The sequence below is a fragment of the Pipistrellus kuhlii genome, unplaced genomic scaffold (assembly GCF_014108245.1).
Source record: "Pipistrellus kuhlii isolate mPipKuh1 unplaced genomic scaffold, mPipKuh1.p scaffold_m20_p_9, whole genome shotgun sequence".
Classification (NCBI taxonomy): domain Eukaryota; kingdom Metazoa; phylum Chordata; class Mammalia; order Chiroptera; family Vespertilionidae; genus Pipistrellus; species Pipistrellus kuhlii.
Window position 1 is genome coordinate 41586373 of NW_023425595.1, and position 21451 is coordinate 41607823.

General features: G+C 41.4%; 1 protein-coding gene across 7 annotated transcripts in view; it reads right to left on the reverse strand.

Moving 5' to 3' along the window:
• The window catches only part of DLG2 (discs large MAGUK scaffold protein 2), a 1831272-nt gene that overhangs the window by 907805 nt on the left and 902016 nt on the right, over window positions 1–21451 (reverse strand). For all 7 annotated transcript variants that reach the window (XM_036427307.2, XM_036427310.2, XM_045577835.1 and 4 more), the window contains one exon: window positions 1828–1989. In XM_036427307.2, coding sequence (XP_036283200.1) covers window positions 1828–1989 — 162 coding nt within the window. The remainder of the gene's footprint in view (window positions 1–1827; window positions 1990–21451) is intronic.

Here is a 21451-nt window from a genome sequence, read left to right on the forward strand (position 1 = left end):
GTGCAATCACCCAAACTATAGATGGTCAAATAATTATAGTATCATATATATGCTGAAGACACAATATACAGAATGAAGATACTATCATATTTTATGGTTGTTTCCTTTCTTTGTTTTCCTCCCTCCCTCTCCCGCCCCCCCCCCCCCCCCCCCCCCCGTCCCCCGTAACCAGGCTAGCTTTAGACCAGCCTTGATTATCCCACTTAGGAGATATGCTATAGAGCTGATTAAAAAGGAAGTGCAAAGAAGGGGAAAATGCATGCTGGGAGGAAAATAAGAAGGAAAGCTCCATGGAAGTCCTTACCGGGATTCTTTCAACAATTTAGAAAAAATAGTGAACTGAAATTGTAGTCTTCTCATTGCGGACCATCTCCCAGCTCTGCCACCTATCAGTTTATGCTGGTCAGCACACAGAATAAGTATTCCTTTACAAAAGAAGTCCTTAAAGAAGAAGGGTATTTGCCCACAGAATAGAATTACTGATTCCTAGAATCAGGCTGAGCCTGAGGGACAGTTTTAAACACCACCACTGTCAGGTCATCATCCAGGCCAGAACGGTGTCTAGGGACAGCACTTTGGGGGGGGGGGGGACGACTCTCACTGTCAGGATTTGTGATCTTATAATGATCACAAATGAACATTTCTATTACTTATGCCCAGTGGCTCTGGCTCTACCCTCTGGGTGGCACCAATGCTGTATTTTCCATATGACAGCCCTTGAGGTCTAAAAGGTAAATCCCTTTAACTTTTTCTTCTCTGGGTTAAACATATTCATTCCCATCAGCCATTCAATCCTTTCCAAAAGGCTCAGGGAAGAACTGAACAAGGATTTCCAGAGGCATAACATTTACTTATTTTTACATATTATAAAGTACTTACTGAATGTTTAGAATTAATCTATTTTAATTAATTAGTGGTAACAAGAGCTAGTGAATTTGATAATACATTTTTAGGATTCTGGTTACTTAAAATGTGCCCAATTTTGGAGCTATTTTGAACATAATTTATCCTTTCTTTGATAATTCAGAAAGTATAAGATTCCAGAAAGCATCAAAGCCACCTTATGGCTGTATATTTTATTGTAAAACAACCGTACAGAAGAACTGCTGAAGTGAGTGTACTGGCTAACGAAATAAAACTTTTTTACCAGTAACCTAGGTTCCCAGGTAGTTTTGTGGTAGTTTTGTTTTTTCATTTCAGTTCTCTTCTATTACATCTATTACATTCAATTTTTCTTTAACTTTAATCAACACATAAGCTTTTATTCAAAGCACAAAGATCCCATTGCATCCGCGAAGACAGAGTAATTTGCAACCGAGGAGCACAGAAAACCCTTGCTTTCATTTCATTTTCTCTCCTTGTCAAAATCCTGTTTATCATGACATTGCTTAACATTAAATAAGAAGGTAGAGAGTGTTGGAAAAGTATGACACTAAGGTGTTTTCATGTTACACTTACTCCCATCATTTGATCTGAGACCAGGAAGAGAGACAGGAAAAGACCATTTGAACAAAACCTTGGTATAGTCCTGGCCTTCTTAAACCTGAGGTTCACTTCCTTTCCCTTCCAGTTATTCCCCCGGGGCTGTCCCTAGCCCCTTCTCAGCACCTAAACAGGTTTTCCACACCTTCCCACAATTGCAAGAACAACCACCCTGTGCCAAGATTTCCATGTAAAGCCTCCACACAACAGAAAACAACCGCTCAGCAACCACAGTCCACTGGAGCGTTTTTTGAAAAGCCTCGTTTTATCAAGCCCGCAGACATCGCCCTTAGCAAAGCAGACCCACCGCAGCCGGCCACCAGCTCCCAGGCCAACCAGACTGACCTTCAGAGGAGAGATGTGGGACTGCAAGACGTATCCATGGACATTTTCAATCTGCGACAGGTTCTTTTCTGACACGTGCACGAGCTCGGGGCCTCTCACTTCGTGGGTCAGTCGAGGTAAGGAATGATCATGCGGAGCGTCCTCATCTTGGTATCGATACTTCTAGGTGAAAAGGCAAGAAAGAAAACTAGCATGAGTGCTTGCAGAGGGTATGGCCCTGAACCTCACATGCTAACTGCGATTGCAGGACGCAGTGTACCTGTCCTTGGCATCCAGACTGGCTTTGCTGAAGACGTTTTTGGTGGTCACCACACACCAGGTCAAGTGCAAGCAAAAGCGAACCAGCTGTCAAAATGGACCAAAACTGATGAATTGCTTTCACCTGACAACATACTAGCTCTACGTATGGGCTATGGAAGGGTGCCCAGAGGCACTGCCTAGCACAGGTGGCTTGTAGGAGAGGCAAGTGCTTGTTAAGAACTGTTTAATCCAGGGGTCTTCAAACTTCTCTCATTATGAGAATCACCTGGTGGAGTTGTTAAAACACAGATTCCCGGATCCCAACTATAAGAAGTGCTATCAGGAATCTGTGTTTTAACACCTCCACCAGGTGATTCTCATAATGAGAGAAGTTTGAAGACCCCTGGTTTAATCCAAAGCAGTAAACAACTTAATGGGCCGGCTTATTCTTTTCAGGTGACAGGGGTCTAAACCTCCTGGAGGGAACTGCCGGTCAGCTTGTTTCATAAAACAGTGTCGGTCATGTTAAATATCGGGAATCATTTCTCCTAAGAATTCTAAGTACCACTCACAACCGAGCTAGTAAAATATTAGTGTGCCTTGCTTTGCTTTTGTTCTCTGTGAACGATATTATGGGGTATTATGGGCCGAGGTCCAAATACTATCATACATCGTCTCAAGTTTAACCTTATCCCAGTACCGCATTATTATCACCAACAGTTATTTTTATTATATCCTATTGCCAACAACATGTTTTCTTACAAAAGCATGCCTGCATTTCTTTAATTTTTTTTAGGTGAAAATATGACCTTTTTGAACATCAGCTCTCAGTCTGACTCATAATCTGAGTAACAAGAAGGGTTGGCCATTCAATCTGTTGTCCACTTTTATTCAGAAGTTGATTATCATCGCTTGTATTTCCCAGAGAGGCCTTCTCCATGTCCTAAGCTTAATATTAATTACAAAACAAAACAAAAACACAGCAAACAACATGTTGACTATAGTTTGCAAAGGACTCTCATCTGTTCTTCCATTGCAATCCTTCTTACCTACCGTATGATGCTCCATTTTTTTTCTTTTTTTGTTGTTGTTGTTAAAAATAATTTTATTGATTTTTTACAGAGAGAAAAAGAGAGGGATAGAAAGTTAGAAACATCAATGAGAGAGAATCATCATCATCGATCAGCTGCCTCCTGCACATCCCCTACTGGTACATGCCCTGGATTAGAATTGAACCCGGGACCCCTCAGTCCGCAGGCCGACGCTCTATCCACTGAGCCAAACTGGTTTCGGCGATGCTCCATTTTTCTTATGACAAAACTGACACTCACAGAGGTTCAGAGACTTGTCTGGGGTCACCTTAGTAATGGGCAACAGAGCCGGGACCTTGTTCAGTTCATTTACATCAGAAATCTCTCTCTACAATCACCAAACCCTCCCAGCTCCCTTGAGGTGAGGAAGCCCACATCTGATAACTGAATGGACAATTTTGGTAGATAACGCCTCTTGGAGAGAGAACACACTTCAAAATGAGGTTAGAGCATTTCTGTGGACTGCACAATACCATCCGTCTGTTTTCTTAGCCCTGTGAATGATTTGGGAGGTAACCTGCCTCGGAAATAAAGATCTGGTTTAACATTCATTCTTGATCAGTTATGTGTTCACTGGGAGTGGGAGAAGGTGGTGCATATGCCCGGTACAGTGTCTGGGCCTTCAGCCCATCTACCCCCCACACCTCCTCCCCATCTTCAATTCTCTCAGGGAGGCATTGCCACCTATTCAGTTATCCGAGCCAGAAAAGTAGGAGTCATTCTGACTCCATCCTCTCTTTCCCCCCCACCATCTGCCAATTTAATAAATCACTGAGTCTGTCGAATTTATATCTTGAAACTACTCCATCTTCATCCCCCACTACCACAAACCAACCCACTGATCTGCCCACATTCAGATTCTCATCAGCTCTAAGCTGGCTAGGCTGCCACTGAAGCTGCCCCTTGCCCAACTATCCTCTACCCTGCACCAGGGGCCTTTCTGAGTCACAAACTGACAAAGTCCTTCTCTTTATGACCCTTTAGTGGCTGCCACCACCCACAGGGCAGAGTTTAAGCTTCCTTACCCCCAACACCACCGCATGAGCTGAGCCTCATTACTTTTTAACTCTTTTATTTTCACCAACCCAACTCAGGATAGTGGAGTAAATGCTAGAAATCATTACTTTCATTTTAAAAAGCTTTTAAAAAAATTGTGGTAATATACACATAATTTTACCACCTTAATAATTTTAAATGTATAATGTTAGAATGCTAGAAAGTAAATGCTAGAAATCTTACTTTCATTTTTTAAAAGTTTTTTTTAATGCTAGAAAGTAAATGCTAGCAATTATTACTTTCATTTGTAAAAGCTTTTTTTTAATTGTGATAATATATACATATTATAATTTTACCACCTTAATCATTGTAATGTATTGTTTAGTGACAGTAAGTATATCCACATTGTTATGTAACCAATCTCCAGAACTTTTCACCTTCCAAAACTGAAACTCTCTCCCCATAAAACAAAAGCTCCTCATTTTCTCCTTCCCCAGCCCTTTGTAACCACCACCATTCTACTTACTATTTCTATGAATATGACTACTCTAGACACCTTACATCAGTGGAAGCAGACAGTATTTGTCTTTTTATTGCTGGCTATTTCACTTAGCATAATGTCCTTGTGCTTTATCTATGTTGTACCATGTGTTAATATTTCCTTCTTTTCAAAGGCTCCATTGTATGCACAAACCACATTTTGTCTACTCTTTCATCTGTAGATGGGCAGTTTGGTTGTTTCTATCACTTAGTTGTGTGAATAATGCTGCTATGGACACGGGTATACAAATATCTCTTCAGCACTCTACTTTCAATTCTTTTGGATAGGTACCCAGAAGTGAAATTTCTGGGTCATATGGTAATTCAATTTTTTTTGTTTGTTTCTTGCAGAATTTTTTAAGCTTTTTAAGAGTTAACATATGTAAAGCCATATTTATGTCATATGTAAAAATCTGAAATATAAAGATCCAAGGATACCATAAGTAAAATGTTGCAAAGTTCAAGTAATTACTGTGACTCCTCAAGGATTCCTATAGTGGGATTCAGCTGATTTAGAGAAAGATATTATCCATAAAAGTATACATCTTACTGACTGGTTTGGATTGAAAAAAAAAAAAAAAATCCTGTCATGATACAGATAATAAACTTAGTTGAACTTATGTGAGGTCACAAATAACTTATTTTAAATTATTTTCATAAATTTAAGATTCAGTTCAAAGACTGATAGGGCCTCAAATTAGACTGAAGAAACCAATCAATATTTGATTAGTAAAATTTGTTCATTTTAACATTCATTGATCCTTTAGGCCCAGCTTTCACATTCCTTTTCTAGAAAGCTTTTGTGAACTGAAATCTCGATTGTGTTGGTGTTTCCATAGCTCCCTACACTCCCTCAATCACTGCTTTTATCATGCTGTATGGTTGCATAATTTTTGTATGTATGTCATTGAATCATAAGATTTTTTGTGAGAACCGAGATCATTTAGGTCTTGTTTATCCTCATGTTTCCAGTTCTTAACCAAGTGCCTGGCAAATATGCTCAACAAGTATTTTTTGAATAAAATTATACATGACAATTGAACAAGTGGATCAAATAAGCATGGGCTGCTTAAGCTACAGAGGTATTCCAGCTTCTAAATACAAACTGTTTCATTGCAAAACATTAAAATTTCAAGTTCAAGCAAATAAAAGTCAACCACATTATTTGTTTCACATAACCTTAAAGAACATCAGATCCTTCAGTATTCTCTCTTTCTCTCTCTCTCTCTCCTCTCTCCTCTCTCCTCTCTCTCTCTCTCTCTCTCTCTCTCTCTCTCTCTCTCTCTCTCTCTCATCATTCCTTTCAGAAATACTATATGCTAAAAATACAGACCGAATGAGAACCAGTTCTTGACCTCAAGAAGACAAGAAGTTATTGAGTGAGTCATATGTATGTGCAGCTAAGTCATGATACTTAATGATAATAACTATGAGTACAAACTGAGTCTGTGGCAGTAGAAATAATTTATCATTCGAAATAGGATCTTGAATGGTAATAAAAAGAGGTAAGGGATACTCTAAGCAAAGGCAACAACGTGTGCAGAAAAGATAAGTGTTAAAAGGGGATGATGTTTTAAAGCATGGGTGGAGAATATCTAGGCTGAGGGCCATATAAGGCCCATGAAATCATTTGGTCTGGCCCCTGTGAAGTAATTAGATGTCTGACCAAATATAGCATGCTAATTGTTAAGTTGATAATTTTATATAGCCTGTGAACGATGTTATACATATCCAAATGGCCTTGGCAGAAAAAAGGTTCCCTATCCCTGTTCTAAAGGAACAGTGAGATCTTGAAATGGATTGTAGCAGATGCTAATGTCCCCCCTCCCCCCCTCATTCCCTCTCCCCCTCGCCCTCTACACCAGCACCACCACACCTAAAAAATCCTTTTCACACATTCAAGGTGCACATCTATATACTTCATACTTCTCAGGAAGCTTGCCCTTGATCTAAGCCTCCTCACTTAGGAGGACTGGGAGTTAAGCTGGAACTCGCAACTCCCAAACCTCAAAGTGAAACAAACCACAGGGCTAGGAATTCCACTGTAAAGCACCTGACAGGATCAGCTTGAAGCTAGACAGCACCTGAACCTGCATTCTTAGAGAACCCCTTGTTGCTTTCCTCACTCCTGTAAGCATTTCTCTTGGGAACTGCCCAGCATAAATCATGCTCACACTAATCCCTATTGGAGGTCTGCTTCAGATGATCCTGCCATAGATCTTGATGCAGCCTCTGGTGTCAGATGTGAGGTAGGGTGTGGCAGTAGACAAGCCTGAAAGACAGCCTGTTGTAGACAGCAGGGAATTAGCTAGGAAATCTAAACAGATTCTCCCTGGTGCCAACTCAATATTCCCTCCTTTTCCCTCCATTATCTGGGAGTGATGACTAAGCAAGAGAAGACAAGAACTGGTGAAAGTACCATTTATAACTCACATGGAAGTTTCCCAAAGAAATAACCCAGATGTCACATAGTAGAATCTCTACTAGGATTAACTTTGGCTGAACCAAAATGATATTATTTTACTTGTAATGCTAAGATTAATATTAATACTAATGTGACATTAAAGGAAACATTAATGCCAATATCAACCAGTAAAAATAGCAGTTATACCTGCTTTCAGGAACTGTGCTAAATGCTTTATATGTATCATCACACCTAACAGATTGGTGTTAGGACCCTCCTCATCTGAGGCTTGGATAGTTGGGCATTTTTCTCCCTAAGATTACATACCTGGTGAGTGGCAAACTGGGATTCAAGCACGTGTTAGTCTGACTCTAGGGCTAGAGCACTTAAAGATTCTTCTCAACTGGTAAAAACTCAAAGATCTTGACAGACCAACTTTGTCCTCAGAAAATGCAATTCTTAGGAAATCTTGAAGAGTCAAGTTGTCTAACAAGAAAGATGAAACACCTCTGCAGAGGTCACACCCTGATCTCAGAATCAGCTCTAATGTTCTGGGCAATTCTTAGTCATCTCTCCTTCCAGGGCTTATCTGTTAGTTCCTGGTGTTATTCTGGGCACCTTTTAGGTCAGTATTGCCTGTGAAAGGAGGGCCCTGTGAGGAAGACCTCTCTTTTGAAATATGTACCTTCCTCTTTTCCTCTCCTCAGCTTGGTCCATTGGAGGGGACTCCAGAGCAAAAGAACCTTTGTGAACAGATTATATTTCCTGTCTCGGCTCTAGTGGGAGTAAGGCAGAAGAAATGCTCAAGACAGGGACTACTAACATAATCTTCTTGTCTCGCTGTCTTAACTGATTGTGTCCCTGACTTCTGGAAAATTATTCCCTTCTCCCTTCTGAAGCTTAACCACCCACTCCCCAACTCTTTCATCAGGGAGACTTTTGTAGGTCCTTGGTAATCAGGTCAGGTGTCATCTCTTTCAGAAATGCTCTACCTGCTAAGGTTGAAAGGATGTCCATCCTTTATGCACCCATGGTGCTCTGCACTGATTTCTGTCCTTGAATAACAAGTCTAAACTCAATGACCTATCTCTCCTAGGAGACCATGAGTGCCCCATGAGCAGAAATGAGTACTGTTCACCTCTGACTCTTCAGTGCCCTATTGATAACTAACACATAGTGAAAGACCAATACGTGTGACTTGAACTGAACTGAACTTAAAGAATCTGAGAAATATCATGACATTCCCGATCAAAGAGCCTCCCAGCTGAACCTGTATGCAATCACTCTCACACTCCTCTCCCATCACAGGGTCCCTGAGTGGCAGGCAGAGGCTAGGAAGTCTGACTAATTCTGTTCTCCACATTCCACCAATGCCTGTGTGAGTCAGAAACATCCTGAATTACCCAGAACTCACACACAGGAGCCTACATGCTTCTGCTCCTTTCCTGGAGGGTCTGTACAGTGTGGTAACTGAGGGACAAGTCACACATCTGTGAAGGCCTCATCAGTAAAAACCAGGGTCTCTCTGTTTTTGCATAAAAAAGCTCTGCTTCCCCCTTGCAGTAGGAGCTGGCTTGTTCTAAAGAGAAATGACCCAAACTCAGGGAGAGCCAGTGCATGTCTGCATGCTCTTGAGAGGCAAGTAGCATTGGAATACTTAACTGTTAGTGAGCACGCTTGTGAAGGCTTCTTAAAATGTTTATTTTAAATTTTATTGCACCACATTATACAAGCATTAAACATGGCTTTGTGTAGATTGATGACATTTTGAATGTGAAAATTCATCATTCATGTCAGTATCTTTTGTCTATTTACAGGTAAGGACATTTTATGTACTTTATATATCTCTATACTTGTATGTACAGCTATGGCCAAGCACATAGCGATGGTGAATAGGCTAAAAGGCTAATTACAATGTAACCCAGATGTTTGGGGGGCTAGCAATCTGAATCTGTGCAGCAACCTAATGTACATTCTTGATAACATATAATTAAGTCACTGCCCCTTTCCTCCACAATATGGTCTTGCAAGACCTGTTACCTCTGCTTACATTTTACAGAGGCCGTAAACCATGAACAATATACAACCCAGGAGGGGGTTATCAGCACTCACTGGCGCCAGGCCAGGCCCTTAGATATGATCTCAAGACCCCCATCCCAACACATGGGTTTTTTTTCAAAGTCCACAAAATACCCCAGAGTCCCCACCCATATTTGGGGGACAAAGAAACTAAAAGGATAAAAGAAGGGCTTGCACCATATTGGGTTGCTCAGACTCTGGAGGTGATTCCTCTGAGACCGCCAGTGTAATAAAGCTATGAAACTCCATTTCTGTAAGCATCGCTTGGTTTTCTTCGGTCTTCTACAACATCAGGTATGTCATATACAATAATCTCAGAAAGATCGAAATTAAAATAAAACGTTGAAAACAGGGTCTTGTTTGTGTTGCTTGGGAGATATGGAATCAGGACCCTATAATGACATTCTAGGGATGTGTGTCTCTCATGAAGGCTTTTCTAAGAGTGTCATAGAAAGGACTCCATTTAAGGCTTAGGACAACTTTATGAAGCAGGTATAAAATAAAGGAATGGTTAGCTTCTTATACCATGCCAGACGTTTTGGAAATGCTCAAAACCCCTTTTTAGTTCCAAGGCTTCTGTTAACTATGTTGCCACAAAGCCCTCTCTGTGTTGAGTCTTATCTGTAATCTAAATTCTTTGAGGGCAGGAACCCACAGCCTATCTCTGTCACCCCAGCCCCCATCCCCAGGGGTCAGGGCAGAGCACCTGCCAAACAGTGTGTGGCCACCAGACCAGGCTGACCAATTGCTGCTGCTGGAAGGAAGCTCCTTAGATTTAAACTTGTGTGTTGGCATAAAAGAAGGACATATTCTAGAAGCAGCTTGGTGTCAGTAAGAACATTATATAAATATTAGGTCTAGTATAATTAATGTCGTTTTCTAATACTTTTTTAAATTGAATTTATTTAAACAATACAACAAAATTTAATCAACAATATAGTTGCCGTTGTTTTCTACTACTTGTGCCCAATGCTCAGGAAGCATTTTAATCCCTCTGTTGTAAAATTCTTGTGATTTTGATGCAAAAAATTCGGTCAATGCATTTTTGAGGCATTCTTCATTATTAAATTTTTTTCCAAGAAGAAAGTTTTGCAAAGAACGAAACAAATGGTAATCGGAAGGGGCAATATCAGGAGAATATGCAGGTTGAGGGAGAACTTCCCATTCCAACTGGCGCAGTTTTTCAGCAGTGATTCTTGCAGTATGCGGTCGTGCGTTATCGTGGTGAAGAATTACGCCCTTCTGATTAATCAGCGCGGGTTCTTTTTCTCTTAAAGCTTGGGCTAACCTTTCCAATTGGGCACTATACACTGCACTTGTAATGGTTTGGTTAGATGGTAAAAGTTCATAATGAAGAATTCCTTTAAAATTCCACCAAACACACAACATCACTTTTTTCGCATGCAAGTCAGATACCACGTGTTTGAAGGTTATGTCAATACAAGTCAACGCCAAGCAAGATTTTAAACGAATGTTTAAAAACAACATTAATTATTACTAGACCCGATAATAGACTTGCAAAGAGAAATAGTCTCTAAGGAAGAAGTGGCTGCAGCTCAGAAAACAGAGAACAGTGAAAGAGTGAAGAAAGCAGTCTCAAAAAAATGAAGAACACAAAAAGGAAAGGTTTTAACCTTCCTCTCAAGACTGTAAGTTTAGCCTCCACAATCGGGTGATCTCACCCAGGCTCTGCCAGTCACCCTCTCATTTTGAAGGAAATATTAAACACATTGCTATTTCTTTGCAGAGATTTTATTCACTGGAGGTGTGTGCACTATGCAGCCAGCCAGCTCTCCTTTGCAGGTCCCTCCTCTTTCCAGGACATCCAGCACATCTGTGACCTGTGACCCCTCCTAGTCCCCAGCCTACTGCTGCCTCCTGCCACTCACTGCTCCCTGCCTGGAAGGAACGTGTGGGTTAAAGAGAGAGAGAAGAGAAGGTAAAGAGTGGTGAATGCAGTGATCAGGCCAGTATGTACAATATATTCATTTCTTTGATTTGAAATAAATTCTCTGAATGATATTTTGGCTGGTGCGGGGTTCTCTTTCCCCTTTCATCCCAACCCCTTCTTCTAGAATAGTCACAAGTATGTTGCAAATCTGGGGGAGGAGAGAATAGGAGGGACATGAGGATGAAGGACAAGAGGGACCACACATTTTTTTCTACCTGCTTCCTCAAGGAGACTTCCTGCTTCTCCTCCCCCTACCACACCACTCCCTGCTTCACAGGATTTAAGCTATTCTATAATATACTTATTTTTTTCATAAAACTCATCAGTTTAAATTTGCCTTTATTTCTGTGATCACTCACTTGATGTTTGCTTGCCACAAAGGACTGAGTCCTCCATGGGGACAGGCAGCCTGCCTGCGTGGCTCACTGCTGCCCTCTGGTGCCCGCAACATGGCAGTTTCCCATCAGTGTTCGCTGAAGAAAGAATGTCCTCTGTAGACAAATCTCTCCTTAAAACCCTTTATTGCTCAATGAGTTAATGGAAGCGGGTCAAAACTCACTGATCGCTGATGATACACAGATCTCCCCAAGTGAAGTTACCCTTCCAAAAAAATGACCCACCATCAGCAATACGGCTGGCCCAAAGGACACCATTAAAAGGGATTTCTTTTAAAGGCATTTTTTGGACATTGGAGCAGGATGTAAGTCACAGGAGAGATGTGAGAGAGGAAAAGCTCTGCCAGGTGTTCCATTTTGTTTTCCTTTTTTTTTTTTTTTTTAAGCAAAACTCACAAAGGAGGGGAAGTGCTTTCCTGCTTTCTGCGGAGAAGACAGGACAAGCCAGGATGTTAATTAAATTACAAATCAGCTGCCTGCTCGCAGCTGACAGAGTTTTGCGTGCTTCCAAGCAACGTCAGATATTTTAAACCCTCTGCAATTACCTAGGAAGGAGGAGCTGCCAAGGAGGGCGCGCGCATGAATATTTAATGAATCTTAAGATCCTTTTTGAAGAACTGGTGATTTACATAATTGTGAGGGAACTTATTCTGGCTCTTTGCTGCCCTCCATCTGCGAACTGCAGATGTGAAGATGCTGGGCTTATGTGGTATGAAGTGCTTTCTCTCCTGCAACTCTGAGCTATGCCCCAGACCTAGGGGAGGCCAGGGTCACACAGGATTGGTAATTGTCTGATCAGACAGCCAATTAGACTCGTTCTTTGAGCGAGTCTGAATGGGAGCACAGACCTATGATCTAGGAAAATGATGCATGTGGAATTGTTCAATGACTTTGTATAGGATGTCACACATTCAGGGTGCTAATTACCATGCACAAAGCACTTTCAGAAACATTGTCTCGAGTAATTCAAGAATTGGAAGAAGACAGTATTGTTATTCTGATTTGCAAATGAAACACACACACACACACACACACACACAGAGGGTTTGAGAATCTCCAAAATGTTAAATAAACGGCAAAGCTGTGTTTCAAACCAACCTAGCCAGCTGACTCCAAGAGGCAGCACAATGGCACAATGTAGTGAAGTGTGGGTGAAGCCTGGCATTAGAATCATGGGCTCAAATCTTGCTAATGCCACTTGCTAATGAAACTTGAGAGACACCTGTCAAGTTGCTGGGCATCTCTGATTTTCAGCTGATGAAGCTCTAAAGGCATGATTGCAGACTCCACCTCACAGAAGTATGGACATTGAATGAGACTGTATTCCTGGCACACGGACGGTAGCTGCTAGACCAACATTATGGATCTCCTTTCTGAAACTCTCAAGTGAGATAATGCATGGGAGGACTTTGCACCGTGGTCACAATATCAGCTATGATGATCTTATTGCAACATTGGATTTTTTTAATTTATTATAAAAGAATAAAAATATTTTTTAAAAACTTAATTAAAGGGGAAACTATAGCCTCATTTTTTTAAAACATACAATTACAACTTTCCCATTACTCTCTAACACTGTGCTCCAATCTCACAGTTCTCCTGATCCCACAACGCACTCTTCTTGATTCATTATGCTATCCTCAGTGCTTGAAACCCTTCCAGTTCTCTCCACTCAACTCAGCCTGCCCTAACCACTCCAGCTACTGGATTCCTCCCAATTCTTGCAGTTACCAAGAATTTATTCCAGTTATAAAATAAGTAACAGGGATATAATGGACAGCATGATGACTATAGTTAATAACACTATTACAAAACAAAAAAAATAATAAATTTGTTAAGCACCTGCCATGTTCCAGCCATTTTAAGTGCTAGGGATACAATATTGAATGAAAAAGACACATTCCCTCCTACCCTTTGTTCTTGATGCCTTCCTACCTCTAATAACCCCTCCGATCTCTTTCACCTGGCAGTTGCCAATCCCCTTAAAGCTTAACTCCTGTATGATTTCTTCCCAGATGCTTTCTCTGGCCAGCCAGGTTTGCTCCTGTGACCAATACCCTGATAATCCCTCCCTTTCTTAAAAACATGTATGTATCTGCTTTTCTCATGGGAACATAAAGACTTCTTGATTCATTATTGTATCACCAGCAGCAAACATTCTGCCTGGGATCCTGTAGAATTAGGTGCTCAATGAATGTTTCTGAAATGAACTTCCCTTGGTGGACTTGGACTCTTGTATACGCCACCATACAGCACATCTCAGAAGCAGCATGTGCTCAAGAAACCCATCTGGATCCTTTAGGACAGTGATTGGCAAACTCATTAGTCAACAGAGCCAAATATCAACAGTATAACGATTGAAATTTCTTTTTGAGAAAACTGACTTCTGCGCATGGGCCACGAAGTTTCAATCACACTGTACATGTGCGCCCGCATGTGATATTTTGTGGAAGAGCCACACTCAAGGAGCCAAAGAGCCACATGTGGCTCTTGGGCTGCAGTTTCCAGACCACTGCTTTAAGAGATCTGGTTATTGAGCAGCACCCTATAAGATAGTTAGCAAAAAAATGAATAATCGGTTCAATGTGTAGTACAGTAATAAAAGAAATCAAGTTTTCGGTTTGAAGAGCATTGGAAGGAATGTTGGCTAGTGGATTTTAGGAGCAGGAGTTGAGAGGAAGAAAATTGTGACATTTAAGAAAGAACTGAGTAAGTACCTTGCATCCTCCCCCCCCCTTCGTCCCCACTCACATCCCCCCCCCCCTTCAGCACCGAGTTAGAGCAACTAAGGAAACACAGCACATAAGTGGGACCATCCCAAGTAATCTTACCTGAGACTCTAAACCCCAGACACACAGACAAGAGTACCAACCTTGATAAGCACAATAAAATATAGTGAATTATGTGTAGGGCAGGGGAGATGTTTGGAAGAATATACACTATGCTGGCACTGCTTGTCTCTGAGTGATTATTAACTTCATTGTTTGAGCTATATGTGTTACTTGGAGAATAAAAATTAACACAATAGACTATGTAAGACATGATCACATATTTGTTTTGGTGTAAAGGAGAAGGCCCAGTAGGCTGTAAAGCTAGGTGGCAAGAGGAAATTCTCCAGCCATGGAAAAGGTTTATATAAGTTTAGTTATCTTGGAGAGCTGGCTTAAGGGTGATATCCAGTCAAAGGAAGGAGTGGGGAGAGTTGGGAAGGCATTTACAGGAAAGGAAGAGACCTTGAAGTCAATTTCTTTGTTATAAAGAAATCAAATCAATGATCTGGGAACAGTTAGTTTCTCCATTTGAAACACAATTTCAAATACTGTCTGAGTAATTCTCCAGGGATAGCTGTGCTGGATTCAATCGAGGGAAGTAAGATCGTGTTCACAGTCACTGTGTGACTCAATCCACCCACTGTAGCTTCTGTGGAGAGAGCCCTTCACTGCCAAAGGCTAGAATTGTGTTGTGCTCCGAGTACCCAGTGCCTAGGACAGATGAAATGTGTATTTCAGCTGAATATTTAATCACGTGATGCAAATACCTCAGTTTCCCGAGTTTCATTTCTGTTCCTGCCACTAATGAACAATGTGACTTAAGGTAAATATGGAAGCTCTCAGAAACGCTGATTTCTCATTTGTAAAATGGGGCTATTAGTCCATAGAACAGTGTTTCTATGGGAAATTGATGAGATAACATGCATAAATGTCTTGGCATAGGGCCTGAATCCTGCTTGATACTTAAGAAATATAAGCCTCTTCCTATTTCTGCCAGTGTCAGGTATTCATCTTTCCAAGTATTATCAGTGGGTCAACACACACACACACACACACACACACACACACACAGCTCAACCTTACCTCTATTATAGGAGCTGATTTCCTCCACCACCACTACCACAGGCATCATAGCATCATGACAGATCAGCACAAACACCTGAAGGAGACAGGCTGACCTGCTAACACCTTGCCTCCACTGCTCAGAGATTCAGTTTCTTTTCTATATGTGAGGCTGTCTTATCATCTTTACCCAATGCTTCTACCTACTGCTGGACTCATTTGCCTATGATATCATGTCTATCCAGCAAGCAGAGAAAGGATGATCTCAGACACAGGGGCTGAGTTTCCTAACCTGGGGCTTCTGAACCTCAACACCTGCTGTGGAATTGGCACCTGCCCTGTCTTTCCATCTATATTTGACCTAAACTTAGAACATCTCCCGAAGTCTTTCTGGCTGTTTGTGTGCCTGCTTCTAGTTTTCTCTGGGCAGCCCGTTGGCATGTGCTTGCTCTGTGACATATAGAGTATGAAATCCCTTCTTAACATGAGCATCTTCACCTATTCATTCAAGAAAATATTTATCCAGCATGTTATGTACTCATCACTAACTTTTCAGTAATAGGAGTGCAGTATTTTAGAAAAAAGTGAAAATATATTACCTCTTAGAGCTTGAATGCTAATTGCATAAGGTACAATAAATGTTTGTCCGAGTTCTCTTTTTTCTCTACATATCCAGCAGCAGGCATGAGCGGCTGTCATCACCATGGGAAGATGCCAGGTGGTCCACTGGGAAGCCACTCTATACTGTCTCTTGTGGTGATCCCAATAGGCTTGACACATTAGCTGTACATGTCCAGCTGCCTTGTCCAGAGCCCCCTCAGGGTGAGCTGGCTTCAGTGACATTGGAAAATGGAATAGGTGAAGAACCAGGACAGAACATATGAACTTGACTCTGGCCTCATTAACAGTGGACTTCAATCAAAAAGGATTACTTGGCAATAAGATACTGTCATAGAAATATAAATATTTCCTCAAATAAAGCTGCTTCATTTAGGTGTTTTAATCCCCAAATAAGAGTTACTTCATTTGGGAAGGCTTATTAGACTTAATCTAGGTATCTGAATATGGAATTAAGAGCCCAATTATAGAGTGCTATTTTGTGCTTATTATATCCTTAGGACATATGCCATAAGTCAAGAAAGCCTAGAAAGTTTTCTTATTTATATACCAGGAACTTTCAGATGAGTGCCTACGATATGGAATGCATGTGTGTTGATGCTTTACAACTATTGATTTATTTAACCCCTACAACAAAATTTTAAACTAGTTACTATTTCCCCCTTATTTTACAGGTGAGAAATTAGAGGCAAAGAGAGATTAAGTACATTGTTCACAAAATGAATGAGAAGCAAATTCATGCCTCATTATCCTCACAATCCCCACATTTTCTCCTGCATTTACTGCCTCCCAGGCATTGTGCATTTCCTATTCTCTGACTCAGGTATTTCTTGTGAGGATGGTTGATATTTTGATCCTTTAGTTGAAATGTCCGGTTCTACAAACTTTCCTTTTTCCTTGCTGGGCCCTAGAATATAACTTAGAGAGCAGAGAGATAACCTAGTTCAGTGGTCGGCAAACTCATTAGTCAACAGAGCAGCAAACCGTCGCTCAAAAGCCATGCCAACCACTGACCTAGTTAATGACATTGCCATTTACTTGGTCACCCCAATACAAAACTAGAAAGATGATGAAGATCCTTCAGCATCTTTCACTTTTCATGACTTCCAGAGCAGAGCCAAGCTAATTCCGCCGGCAGAATGCAACATGTAATATCAGGGTCAAGGCCAAACAACTTTACATTAGAATGGAAGTTCTTTGATGAAGGCAGTGAAGCTAGAGTACATAGCCATCTCAGTAGGCCTCTGGCAGGTAGGAGGGATTTAGTACACTTTGTCAGATGAATGAGTCTATATTCAGTTTAATGGGTTCTGCTACAGCAGGGACTCTTGTTCTGCCTTTTTCTTCTTCTTCTCCATTGCCCCATCAAGCCCTTGTTCTTTCTCCCAGATTATTGCACTAGCCTCCTACTTCCCTTTCCAAAACCACATTCCTTTCCTGCATCTCCATCTTTTCCCACCCCCATCTCCACAACCTATTGTTCCACCACTCTAGATTATTTGCAATTCAGAGTAAGAGCATCTTGTCACCTCTGGGACTCTGCACTTGCTATCTCCCTGGTGTACTGTGCCATCACCTTCAAGGCTCAGCTAAGATGATACCTCCTGCCAGGAGCCACCTTGACTGATCCACATCACCTGCCCTCTGTGTCCCTACCCCACACTGGGGTCAGGACTCACAGCAACCTGTGTACACACTGAACACTTTTATGTTATAATTTATGCCTGTTTGCTTGATTATTTACCTTCCTAGACTATAAGATTTTTGAATGGAAGGGTAAAGTCCTATGTATTGTGGCACCTATGCCAAGTATTCAGTAGATACTGAGTAAATATTTGTTAAGTAACTAATACTAACCTAGTAACTAGCTGCCTTATCTGCATTTTCTCCCTCAACCAATTATTCAACAACCACCCCAGAGACATTTGAAGCACAACTTTGGCCATGTCACCCTTTAAAGTTTTTCAGTAGTTCACGGCTGCTCCAGAATGAAATATGGTCACTGTGCATGGTGTTTGTGCCACTCTCAATCTCTCCTAAAGTCCTGTCTCCTGCTGTGCGTAATTGCCTGTTTAAATCTGGTGCAGCTTAAGGTCATTTGAATCAAGAAGGAACTGTATGTACGCAAGTGGTCCCATAAAAACTATCACAGAATTGTGCTACCACATTATTAATCTTCAAAATTCCATTAACTTCCTTGTATTCTCCACAACATATGCTTTGAAATAGTCAAGAGAAGACAGAAACTCCAAGGAGGCTAGCTGAGCTTCAAAATAAGAAACACAATTAAGAAACCAGTTTGTACCTGAAAGATCCAAAATGGTCTCTGAAATCCCTTTCTAAGGAACCTTTTGACAATTTTTTCTTTCTTAGTGTATTATCAAAATCATACCCAGGGATGGGGATTTAATATTTAAATAAGACATGTGATGTATGACTATGCAAGCTCCAAGCATGTCTAGGAACTATGCATGTCCCGTAGAAGTCCAAAAAATTTCCACTTTTTTCTCAGAAATATCTGCCCCTGAGACCTCCTAACTTCCTCCCAAGTGCTTTAAGGCTGTCCTAACTCCCACAATCGGGGAAAAAGGATCTTTAAAGCACAAGCTCGTCCTTCTCTATTCCTTGGCTAAAAAATAAGATTTTTGATCTGCTTTACCCATTTAATTCTATTGGTGCTAGCTACATGGGGCAGAACAAACACAATTTTAGGTCCCCGACTCGAAAGAGTTGGCAACAAAATTATATTGGAGCTGAAGAAGTCACTGTAAGGCCTAGTGACTGACCTTGTAGCTGTAAGGTGAGAAAGTAGCAGGGTGCATTCCAGACTACGCTTAGTGATGTTACCAGTTAGAAATACCTGAGGCATTCATCTGGGCCAGGGGTCTTCAAACTACGGCCCACGGGCCACATGCGGCCCGCAGAGGAGTCTGATCCGGCCCGCCAGGTTTTTTGGGCAGTGAGCGCAGCCGAGGTGTTACAGTAGGAATTAGTAGTTCATATAGTCCGGCCCTCCAGCTCTCTGAGGGACCGTGATCTGGCCTCCACTTTAAAAAGTTTGAGGATGTCTGATGGGCTGTGGAGAGCTTCCCAGGAATCACTCTTTTCTAAACCAGTGTTACAACTAGACCAGGTGTCAGCAACCTGCGGCTCCGGAGCCGCATGCGGCTTTTTGTTAAGTGAAAAAATCCTTTTTCTGCATGATCCAGTATAGTAAGAAACAATATATGCAGTGTTATATTTGTTTTAAATGTCGCAATGGTTTTGCGGCTCCCAGGTTTTTTTTTTTCCTTCGAAAACAGGTCCAAGTGGCTCTTTATGTCTTAAAGGTTGCCGACCCCTGAATTAGACCGTCCCTTGTGGATTTTGTTAAGATTGCAAGACACCTTTTAGCGATAGCCACTAGGAACTTCAAAGAAAAGAAAAAAAATGAGTTTCTTACTTATAGGCCCTGGAGCTACAAGGTAAGCCAGGGGCACATAGCCAGGTCAAGGTAAGGGAGAGGGAGAGCACAGGTACAGGGCTGCAGTTCTGCTGCTACTGGGGTCAAGTGCTTCTAGGGCTCGCTGTTTATTGTTGAATTGAAAACCTAAGAATGGGAATTTAATGGGGAAGAGAAAAGAAAACAAGCAGCGAAATGGTTAGTTACTGAAATCAACCCAAGATCTCAAAAACAAAGGAGAGGAGGCCTGGCTCTTTATCCAGTGCTGGCAAAGCATTTACTGGAGAGAGTCATCTTGGAGGTAATGGCTCAGCAGCTGTCAGGGCTTCCAGGACCGTTACTCAGTTCACGGTGATGCAGGTGTAAACACACCTACTGTGTTTCCCCGAAAATAAGACATCCTTCAAAAATAAGACCTAGCACATGGAAAGATAAGACATCCCCTGAAAATAAGACCTAGTGCAACTTTGGGAGAAAAAATTAATATAAGACACTGTCTTATTTTCGGGGAAACAGGGTACTATGCTGCAATCCTATGAAAGCATAGCACCTACAACCACAGTTGTGAGCTGAATGGAACTATCTAGGTGTGTATAAGTCCACTCTATTATGTTCTCACAAGGACAACATTGCATAGGGATGCAGTTCTCAGAACTTATTCTCGTCTTTAACGAGCCGTGACCGTTCCTTAAACTCCATTCAAACTAGCAAGTGAATTCTTTTTCTAAAGCCTCCCTCACTTTACCCACTTCCCTGTGCTCTTTCTTCTGCCTTGATGATGGCCTTTGAATCACAGATGGGGAATTATCTTGCTCTTTTAGGGAAGTTCTGTTCAATTGTCACCTTTTCCACAGTCTCCCCTGATCTTTCCCAAACAGATGTGATCCTGCTTGTCTTCACTCTGTGCTGCTCCTACAATGAAATCGTCCATCACCGAGTTTGGAATTGTTTCTGTCCATCCACCCTTTCATTAAGCACTCACCAGGAGCTACCAAGGCCCTGCAATAGAGACTGACAATATTTAGAGACAAAACACAATCACAGCCCTCACTGAGCTCCCTTTAGAGTAGGGGTGTCGAACTCAATCAGAGAAGGGGCCAAAATCTAAAATCCAGCCTAAATCGCGGGCGGAATGGTTTACTGAACAGTCATAAACTGTCATTGTGATGGAAACGCAGCGGAGTGCAGTGATGACAGCGCGGTGCGGGCCACATTGCAAGGCCTGGCGGGACGGATTTGGCCCGCGGGCCTTGTGTTTGACACATGTGCTTTAGAGTAACAGAGACTAATCAAAGATGTCATTGATAAGACACATCTGATTTCAGAGATGATAAACATTTAAAATGTGCATCTTAAAGTTCACATGGCATATTAAAGTACATTGTACACAGGTCCCCAGGAAGATACACTTAACCTGGCTTTGGGGACAGTTTCCTGGAGAATAAGACACCTCTGATTTCTCTTACAGAGTGAAAAGTCATCAGGCACAAAGGAACAGCAAGTTCAAAGCCAGGGAAGAGTGATAATGGAGCATAACTTCTCTTAAGATATTAACATGCTTGAAGGAGTGTTCCTACATATGTTTCCTCTGGAGCGTTTCAGACAGAGTCTTAAATGGTTGTGCTAGATGGAAATTAAATGTATTTTGGGCCATAGAATTATTAGCAAAAGGATATAACCATTTGTGTTAGATTGAAATTAAATGTATTCTGGACCATAGAATTATTAGCAAAAGGATATTGCCATTTATTGTATTATAATATAAATAAGCTTGTCTCCTTAAAATTTGCAATGTAGAGCTAACATTTCAGGGGATTTTGAAGAATAAATTGCTTGGGATAAATAGTCAATTTGAAATCTGAAATAGAACTGAAAAATCTGCCATCCAGGAGAACAGGGTCTGAATGATTAGACTGTTGCACGGCTTGGACTTTCATTTATTTGTAGGTTTGGCAAGGCTAATAGAGGTCATCCAACGCACATTCTGCAAGCATCATAAAAATCTGAGCTCTAAAATCTATGAGCAACTTCTGAC